The sequence below is a fragment of the Octopus sinensis genome, linkage group LG2 (genome assembly GCF_006345805.1).
Source record: "Octopus sinensis linkage group LG2, ASM634580v1, whole genome shotgun sequence".
NCBI classification, from domain to species: Eukaryota; Metazoa; Mollusca; class Cephalopoda; order Octopoda; family Octopodidae; genus Octopus; species Octopus sinensis.
Genome location: NC_042998.1, coordinates 22,241,480 through 22,252,185, shown reverse-complemented (window position 1 = coordinate 22,252,185; position 10,706 = coordinate 22,241,480). Strand labels below are relative to the sequence as shown.

Sequence of the window (10,706 nt, the reverse complement as noted above, 5' to 3'; positions counted from 1 at the left end):
TAAATGTTCTGTATTTTAAAACATAATTCTGACACATGGCATTTCATCTTTATGTTAACCAGAGCAACTAATTTGGTTTAACATAAATTGCTGTTTTTGAACATCACAGTATTCTTGTTTATAATTCTTTTTTAGTATATTCTCTTCAAAATAGTGAGATTACTCACATTTTTTAGAATTTTTTTTACTTTTACCCATTTTTCATATTTATTTTAATTTTTTCTAAATTTAGTTTAATCAGACTCCAAATTATAGTGTAAATTAATATAATTATTTCTGTCATAGTGAAATACTTGGCTCAGTGTAATAGCTTGAAGATAACTGCTGCAAAATTTTGCTATTATCACTGGGAAATCTATATTAAATACAGAAGCTTTTAAATTGAAACTATTTAATATCCAGTTATATTTTTCTATGTCTCCAGAGTAGTTCATTCAGAATTTCTGGATCTGCTTAGCTGAACATTAGAACATTTTTATGACTACAAATAATCACTGTGGCATGTAAATAGTTAGTTTAATAGTAATAATGGTAGAATTTCTATGGCTTTCATTATCATTATAAATATTTCATATACGCTCAACAGATTAGACTATTGGAAAAGAAAAATTCCTAACATTGGGCTACAACAAGTAACTTTTGATGCCAAGAACCCTCTTAAGTACCCTAGCTGTACCTAATAATACCGTTTTCTGGAGGTGTACATAGTTATTATTATTATTATTATCATCATTATTCAATAGTCTTATTTTTATCACGGGCTTTTGCTGCACTACTAAGTGCAGCTCTGTCTGCCTAGGGTATGTGCTGTGGTTTATTGTGGTGCTCCTATTTTCGCAGTATTGAAAGTGTTTTATGTAGATATGTGTGGTGCCTGGTTGTGCTATTTTCTGTATGTTATGTATACTTGTAAGTCCTGATGTTTTTGTTATGTCTGAATGTTTTTTTATCATACCTAATGCACCTACTATAATTGGAATTGTTTCTGTTTTTAGGTTCCATATTCAAGTTACCTCCATTTCCAGATCTTTGTATTTTGAAAGTTTCTCCGTTTCTTTTAGACAAACATTGTCATCTACTGGTATCGATACAGCGGTTAGAAAGCATTTTCTATTTCCCTTGGTTATCCCTGACAACTATATCTGGCCTATTGGCCTTAATTTCTCTATCTGTGTGTATTGGCATATCCCAGAGTATGGTTGCCTTCTCGTTTTCTGTGACATGGATCAGTGGTTAGAGCATCAGGCTTACATTTGTTAAGTTGTGAGTTCGATTCCTGGACCAGGTTGCATGTTCTTGAGCAAGACATTTTATTTCACATTGCTCTGGTTCACTCAACTGTAGAAATTAGTTGCGACATCACTGGTGCCAAGCTGTATTGGCCCCTTTGCTTTCCCTTGGATAACACCGGTGGCATGGAGAAGGGCAACTGCTGGTCTTCCACAAACAACCTTACCTGGACTTGTGCCTTGGAGGGGAACTTTCCTAGGTGCAGTCCCTTGGTCATTCATGACCGAAGAGGGTCTTTATCCTTTACCCTTTACAATAAAATACCGACAATGGATTTGAACATGTAACACAAGAGTTTGTGGAGGTCCATAAGAATAACTGAAGGTGTTAAGTGACACAAAGGTTTTCTACCTTTAAGGTAAATCAGTGAACTTAAATTTAAAGCAGAGACTTAGCAACAATTTCGAATACATTAATGTCCAGCAACTATTTAGTAATCTCTCTCTCTCTTACCTTGTTTCAGCTTCTCTCTTTCATTTACACGGACAATCTCAGTGGTCATTTTATAGCCTCCCCCACCTCTCTCTCTCTCCTCTTTTTCCCATTTTGCCTGTCTTTCTCTCTCCCTCCCTCTCTCCTCATTTTCCTCTGGTTCTCTTTCTCTCCTTCTCTGTCTCTCTAGTTTTCTCTCTCTCTCTTACCTTGTTTCAACTTCTCTCTTTCATTTACACGGATGATCTCAGTGGTCATTTCTCTGGTCATTTTATAACCTCCCCCACCTCTCTCTCTCTCTTCCTCTTTTTCCTTCTCTCTCATGGCTCTCTCTTTCCCATTTTGCCTGTCTTCTCTCTCTCCTCTGGTTCTCTTTGTCTCTCTAATTTTCTCCCTCTCTTACCTTGTTTCTGCTTCTCTCATTTACACGGACAATCTCAGTGGTCATTTTATAGCCTCCCCACCTCTCTCTCTCTCTCTCCTCTTTTTCCTTCTCTCTTTCCCATTTTGCCTGTCTTCTCTCTCTCTCTCTCTTCCTCTTTTTCCTTCTCTCTCATGGCCTGTCTTTCTCTCTCCCTCCCTCTCTCCTCATTTTCCTCTGGTTCTCTTTCTCTCCTTCTCTGTCTCTCTAGTTTTCTCTCTCTCTCTTACCCTGTTTCTGCTTCTCTCTCTCATTTACACGGACGATCTAAGTGGTTATTTCTCTGGTCATTTTATAGCCTCCCCCACCTCTCTCTCTCTCCTCTTTTTCCTTCTCTCTTTCCCATTTTGCCTGTCTTCTCTCTCCCTCTCTTCCTCTTTTTCCTTCTCTCTCATGGCTTTCTCTTCTCTCTTTCCCATTTTGCCTGTCTTCTCTCTCCTCATTTTCCTCTGGTTCTCTTTCTCTGTCTCTCTAATTTTCTCTCTCTCTCTTACCCTGTTTCTGCTTCTCTCTCTCATTTACACGGACGATCTAAGTGGTTATTTCTCTGGTCATTTTATAGCCTCCCCACTTCTCTCTCTCTCTCTCTTTCTCTACTTTACATCCACTTTATAAGATTCTAAAACAAACCAAGTCACTTGGTTTGTTTTAGTCACTTCAAATTATTAAGAATAATAAAAATAAAAAACAGAAAAAAATACAAAAAAAAAGGACACAAACAACAAACAACATGGTTTTAACAAAGAATAAGCAAAGAAAGAGTCCAACAGTTTCTGTGAATATTTTATACCAATTCTTTTTTCAAATTGCCAGTTGTTTTAAGAGGTGATGGGTGGGGGGGCAGGAGGAGTTATTTGCAGTCACAATTAGATGACAGCTTGCATTGATTAGCTTCCTTCCTTTTTTACCAGCATTTACATATAAGTAGGGGATAACTAGAATATTGATAGTTTAAAGAGGGGAAAACATGTAAAGTCAAAAAAAAAAAAAAATTACATTAAAAATAGGAAAAAATACCAATAATAATAATAATAATAATAATGATAATAATAATAAACTTGTCAATATTGGAAGAGGGGACATTTGGAAACAATAAACAATAACCACTCAAAAAAATTGCTCAGAATTTTTTATCATCATCATCAACATCATCATGATGATAATCATCATTGTCATCATCTTTATAATTATCTTTATTTTTTTTTTTTTTATTCCATCTAATACTTTGTTTTTGTTTACCATGTTTTAGAAAGTTTCACCCAGCCACAAGTGTTTTTTAATTTCGCTGTGTTAGCAGGGAAACAAATACAATATTTCCAGGGGGATATTATATAGTTGAATGCCCAATTCAAATTCTTGAGGGATGTTCATTCCACGCGGACTCTCGGTGTTTAAGAAATGCACAACCGAATCTCCCCTCAAACTCGAAAATTCTTCCGACATCTTGGGGGAAAAGGAGGAGACATTTGCATATCGGGTGGTTCTCGATGCTTAAGCTGTGTCTGAGTGAAACATGTGATGGTCATGGCTGGAATGCCTTTGATTATCGGTCTGCTCAACCAGGGCAGACTTGGGGCTAAACAATAACAAGATTTTATTCACTTCTATTTAGTATTGATGGGGAGAGTAGAATGAATTGAGCAAATAGAAAACCCTTTTCTACTTCATACGTGTGTATATATATGTATATATATATATACGTATATGTATGTATGTGTGTATATACATACGTACATATATATATATGTACAGACATATATACATATATATATATGTACATCCTTTCAGATGTATATATATGTACATACATATATACAAATATATATATGTACATTCTTTCAGATGTATATATATATATTTATACATGCGTATATACATATGTATATATATATATTTATACATGAGTATGTACATATGTATATATATATATATATATATTATATACATACATGCCCCAGCATGGCCTCAGCCGGATGGCTGAAACAAGTAAAAGAGTAAAAGAGTATACATATGTATATATATATATTATATATATACATGCATATATATATATATATATATATATACATGCATATGTACACATGCATATGTATGTATGTATACATATCCCGCCAGATCTCAAGATTCTGTAATTTTCTTTCATGGGCCATTAGAAACCCAAAACACCGGTCCAAATTGCAATTCCCCAAATTTGAGCAGAATCAAGCTTGGCCAGTACAGGCTCTGTTATAGAAATTCATTTAATTACTAGCAAATTAATTACCCAATGAGTATCTCTGCCAGGTTGGATAATCCCATAGGGAAGAAAATATATTTATATATATATATTGTTTATTTTTCATGAATTTTATTAACTTTTTTTTTTTTAGAGATAGCCCACCACTGGTCAAAGAGTCTTTCAAAGAACAATTTCATCAATCAGTCAATAAATCAATCAATCAAATATTTAAATTAACAGTTAATTTCATTCGAATTTCTAAGAAGTTTACAACTTCACTTTCAGAATTTATATTTTTGCTACAATAACAGTCTCCATACACAATATGTGTTCATATGTATGTATATATATGTGTGTGTGTGTGTATATATATATTGATATATAGATATAATACACACATACACATTTATATATTCATCTAGTGTAATACATGTATGTATGTATGCATATATATAAATATATACACACACATATATTTATTTATATATTCATCTAGTGTAATACATATATGTATTCATGTATATAAATATATACATACATATATATTGTATAGTCATCTAATGCAATATATATACGAATATACATGTGTGTGTATATATATGTGTGTGTGCGTGCGTGTATGTATATATAACAAATACATCATGGAAGAATTGTTTTGGTCAGTTAAGAAGGTACAAATTGCATGATATCCACTTTCCATTTATTTCTTATCCAGATTTCAAAATTGCAATCTTTTGACTTATATTTATATATATATATATATATAAAACAATTGCAGCGTGGAAGGTGTTTATAAGCCATTTAAGAAACACACAAAAACTGTTAGATTCACTCCAACATTTAAATATTTAAATTTAATTTGTCAAAATAGTTTCATCGCTTTCAGACCGTGACTTGTTCCCTGACAAAATTCCATTCTAACTCACGATCTCAGATCAGGTCACTTGCCATGCAAGTACATCTCCGTAATATATATATATATATAGTTATTTATAAATTACTGGCAAACACAAAACTTTTGACCCTTCATAACAAATGGTGCTATCAGTGACCAAATGGGAAATGAATTCCACCGTTTCTCTGTGTCCTCAAATGATTGAAATATCTCTTCTTTAACATAACCCTCTTAGTTTCATCACGCGATTTCAAAACTCATTACTTACCAAATAAGTACAACTCCAAAATGTATGTATATCTATATCCATCTATACATATGTGCATTTATACACACATACATTACCTACTTCTATGCACACACACACACATGTGTGTATGTATTTATTTATATATGTATGTATATCTATACATATATGTACACACAAATATATATATATGCATACACATGTATAAACATATATATACATACATACAAATGTATATATATTTATATATGTGAATATATATATATATTTTTTTTTATAAATTACTGGCAATACACATTGGAAAATTTAGGGGGTGTACTGCTTTCAACCTTGCTTTGATGAGGGAGATTTTTTTTTTAAAAAAAGAAAAAACGAACAATTAAAAACAATTAAAACCTTGAGCAAGTGTACACTTTTAAGTCAGAATTTAGGCTGACAAAGGTACATAACAAAAAAAAAAAAAAAATCCGATTGCAAAAGTCAAAACATTAAATGAAGCAAACCAATTTTCATGTCCAATTTGGCAGAAAATACTTGTTCGCAGATTTAGATTTCCAAAAGTTCACATACTGTGATACTGGTTCATGTGTTCTACTTGTCTATAAGATCAATATTTTTTGTTTGTTTTTTTTTGTTAATCATTGCACAATAAGGAACTAGCAATTTAACATTCATCAGGTGTGAAAACTAGAATGCAACTCTTTTAATTTTTAAAGATTTCTTCACATTTCATTGAAATTTCTTAATAGGTTAATTAAAAATTCAATCAGCGAGGAGATGAAGCATTTGTGGTGAGATTTATGTTCAATAAGTAACGATCCTTAATTAACCGAGACAGTAGTCTGTGAAATTACTCATTTTCTTGAGCTGTTTTCTGAGCTGTTTGATGAAATCTGATGGTTGCACAACAAATGATATATCCATGCCAACAGAATTTAAACGGTCGGTCACCTGCGAAAAAATATAAACATCAAATATATAATAAATATAAGGAAATAATATAAGCATTGAATACAGTAGATATAAGGGGAAAAAATATAATCATTGAATACAAAAGCTGAGGTACCATATTTTGGGGTACCATATTTTGGGGTACCATATTTGCTAATGTATATGATGTACACTTGCATAGGGCTAATATACTTTGAGGAAGAAAGCAATTTAATGTTTCTTCATGCATTCATACATGTGGTGTCCCATCCATTTTACAGTTCCATTAGATGCATGATAAATTTTCATTCCCATTTTATACACCATCATGTATGGTATTATGGCATTGGTAGATAAAAACAGAGATATATTCTCATAGATGTATGAGCATATACTCATGCATCATCATCATCATCACCATTTAACGTCCGCTTTCCATGCTAGCATGGGTTGGACGATTTGACTGAGGAGTGGTGAACCAGATGGCTGCACCAGGCTCCAATCTTGATCTGGCTGAGTTTCTATAGCTGGATGCCCTTCCTAACGCCAACCACTCCGAGAGTGTAGTGGGTGCTCTTACATGCCACTGGCACAAGGGCCAGTCAGGTGGTACTGATAACGGCCATGCTCAAGTGGTGTTTTCTATGTGCCACCTGCATAGGAGCCAGTCCAGTGGCACTGGCAACGACCTCGCTCGAATGTTGTTTTTGAACTGTGAATCAGCATGCATACAGTAATTCCTTGCCATATCACGGTTCATCTGTCACACACTCGGTACATTGCGGTTTACCTGTCGCGCTCTCAGCGCATCACGGTTCACCTATTGCGCACTCAGTACATCGCAGATATTTCTAGTTAATATAATGAAATTTATATCATGGACTCTTTAGTATTTCACGGGTTTCTGCAGCCAATAGGTCTTTATATTTCTTTAGATTTTAATCATTTCTGTGGGAAGTTTTGGAATGTAACACCCACGATAGTTGAAGGATTACTGTATGCATATACAAAACACACAAACACACAGATAAATACATAATTGCAATGCCAAAGAAATACATATTCAGACATGCAAACCATTTTTGTGTGTGTCAGTATGGAGGAAAAAAATGCATTAAAAATACTTGAAAACTTATACACAAAACATGCAACTCTCTTTTTGTCTTAATACTGCGTATATTCATATATTCTTTAATTTTTTTTACTTGTCTCAGTCATTTGACTGTGGCCATGCTGGGGCAACACCTTGAAGGGTTTACAGACGAACAAATTTACCCCAGAACTCATTTCTTAAGCCTTGTACTTAGTCCCTTTTGCTGAACTGCTAATAGAATAAGTTACAGTGACATAAACACACAAACATAGGTTGTCAAATGGTGGAGGTTGGGGACGAATACAGACTCAAAGACACACACTCATAAATACACAGATACACACACTCACTCACACACACACACACATTCAACAGGATTCTTTCAGTTTCTGTCACTGAAATCCACTTACATACTGGTCTTCTACTATATAGCCCAAGGCTGTAGTAGAAGACATTTGCCCAGAGGAGCTGGCATCAACTATGATCAGATGGTTTTTTTTTTTTACATGCCACCGGCATGGAAGCCAGTCAAAGCGGCACTGGCATCGGTCACAGTCAGATGGTGCATTTTACCTGCTACTGGCACGGGGCTCACAACTACAATTTCTACCTGATTTGATTTTGATATTGCTGATGTTGATGTACTTGACTTAATAGGTCTCCTCAAGCATGGCATGCCACCCTACGCTCCAAGGTAGTTTTGAGAGGGCTGGTTATGCCCATATATATCTAATTAAAAAAATAAACAATAATAAACCATAAGATAAATTTCTATTTTTCAAAATGAAACAAAACTATCAGTAAAATAATGTTTATTTTTGTATATACTTCCACTTAATTTATATTTGAAAATTTTTCTCCTACTTTTTTTGATTTCAAAGTCTTTCATCAGATCCTCATTATGATGCCATCATCATCATCGTTTAACGTCCATTCTCCATGCTAGCATGGGTTGGACGGTTCGACTGGGGATCTGGGAAGCCAGAAGGCTGCACCAGGCTCCGGTCTTATCTGGCAATGTTTCTACAGCTGGATGCCCTTCCTAATGCCAACCACTCCGTGAGTGTAGTGGGTGCTTTTTACGTGCCACCTGCACTGGTGCCAGGCGAGGCTGGCATCGGCCACGGTCGGATTGGTGCATTTTACGTGCCACCTGCACGGAAGCCAGTCGAGGCGGCACTGGCTTTGGCCACGATTCGGATGGTGCTTTTTACGTGCCACCGACACGGAAGCCAGTCGAGGCGAAAACTGAAATTATATTTCTGCTAATATAAACCACTTTGAATATTATTTTAGCATGGAAACTGTAGTTGTGATACCAGTGTTGATGGCACGTAAAAAGCACCAACCGAACATGGCCGATGCCAGCGCCACCTTGACTGGCTTCTGAGCTGGTGGCACATAAAAAGCACCAACTGGTTGGTGCCATTGCCAGCCTCTTCTGGCCCCTGTGCCGGTGGCACAAAAAAAGCACCCACTACACTCTCAGAGTGGTTGGTGTTAGGAAAGGCATCCAGCTGTAGAAACACTGCCAGATCAGACTGGAGCCTGGTGCAGCCTTCTGGCTTCCAAGACTCCGGTCGAACCGTCCAACCCATGCCAGCATAGAAAACGGACGTTAAAAAATGATGATGTTTGACCCTTTAGTATTCAGATTGCTCTATCAACCATCATGCTTATCTATTAACATTTTCTAAAAATTATTCATGTGTTATTTTGTAGCTTTGAGATTTTGATGATATGATAGTGTAGTCCTAGAATAAGAGGCCAATGTTTAGTACTAGAATAAGAGACCAGATCTGGCTGGTTTAAACATAAAACAGGCAGAATATTTTAGCCAGTTCAAAAATGAAGGGTTAAAGGTGCAGGAGTGGCTGTGTGGTAAGTATCTTGCTAACCAACCACATGGTTCCGGGTTCAGTCCCACTGCGTGGCATCTTGGGCAAGTGTCTTCTGCTATAGCCCCGGGCCGACCAATGCCTTGTGAGTAGATTTGGTAGACGGAAACTGGAAGAAGCCTGTCGTATATATGTGTATATGTTTGTGTGTGTGTGTTTGTCCCCCTAGCATTGCTTGACAACCGATGCTGGTGTGTTTACGTCCCCGTCACTTAGCGGTTCGACAAAAGAGACCGATAGAATAAGTACTGGGCTTACAAAGAATAAGTCCTGGGGTCGATTTGCTCGACTAAAGGCGGTGCTCCAGCATGGCCGCAGTCAAATGACTGAAACAAGTAAAAGAGTAAAGGAATTTCTTTTGTGCTGTAGACCATTTACCGTATCTATGTTGTCTTTCTCAGTACATGCTTATTTTGCTTAATGCTAATCCGGTGTTGATTATATGGTTTTACAATAGGCACAGCATTTGTATCCTGTAGGTGATGTTACTATTTTCATCTTCTATACAAGGTATAGAATGATTGTCACACAAATCGCATTTATTTATATACGAAATCAAAAACTCTAAATAACTTTTGGATGAAACTGAAACGATGACAAAAATCTTGAAATTTCTGATTTCAATATATTTGAATAAAACTGTCGCTTTTATTGTCTGTTTTGAATACCACAGCTCTACCCCCCCCACCACCCCTCTCCACCTCACCCCCTCTCTCTCTCTTTCCCTGCAAGAATCACCTTCTCTCCTTTACCTTGTCTCTATCATTAAACATATTCATTTCATTGTCACTTCTGTTACCAACCAGTCTAAACTTACAATCACTTTTCGTTGTCATGACGATACTGGTATAGTAATTATCATTTTATAGAAATTACACAAATGTTCAGAAATATGAAACAAAAAACAACAAATTGTTTTCGCATTTCACAACTTTGAATTATTTTTTTTTTTTCGTTATAAATGTTTAAAAGTTATTGAACATTTTAACGTTATTTCATTATTTTAACGTTATTTCATTATTTATTTTGGTCTTTCATATATTCTAGAAGTTATTTAATTTTCTTTTGTTATTTTTGTCTGTCATGTTTCACTATTTTATAAGTTTCACTGTTTTCTTTAACATTTAAGAAAAGATACATCGGCCAATATGATACTTATATATCTATCTAGCTTATTTCATAATATATATACATATATAGGCACAGGTGTGGCTGTGTGGTAAGAAGCTTGCTTCTCAACCACATGGTTCCGGGTTCAGTCCCACTGCGTGGCACCTTGGGC

The 10,706-nt window shown here is 35.4% G+C and overlaps 1 protein-coding gene across 4 annotated transcripts in view; it reads right to left on the bottom strand.

Annotated features, from left to right (window-relative positions):
• Window positions 1-5,862: 5,862 nt before the first annotated feature.
• Window positions 5,863-10,706, bottom strand: part of LOC115223138 — a 260,373-nt gene continuing 255,529 nt past the window's right edge. For 3 of the 4 annotated variants that reach the window (XM_029793555.2, XM_029793565.2, XM_029793573.2), the window contains one exon: window positions 5,863-6,454. In XM_029793555.2, the coding sequence (XP_029649415.1) occupies window positions 6,329-6,454 (126 nt within the window). In that variant the 3' untranslated portion in view covers window positions 5,863-6,328. Of the gene's footprint in view, window positions 6,455-8,391; window positions 8,443-10,706 lie in introns of all 4 variants that reach the window. The other variant, XM_036511919.1, reaches the window with a different exon arrangement.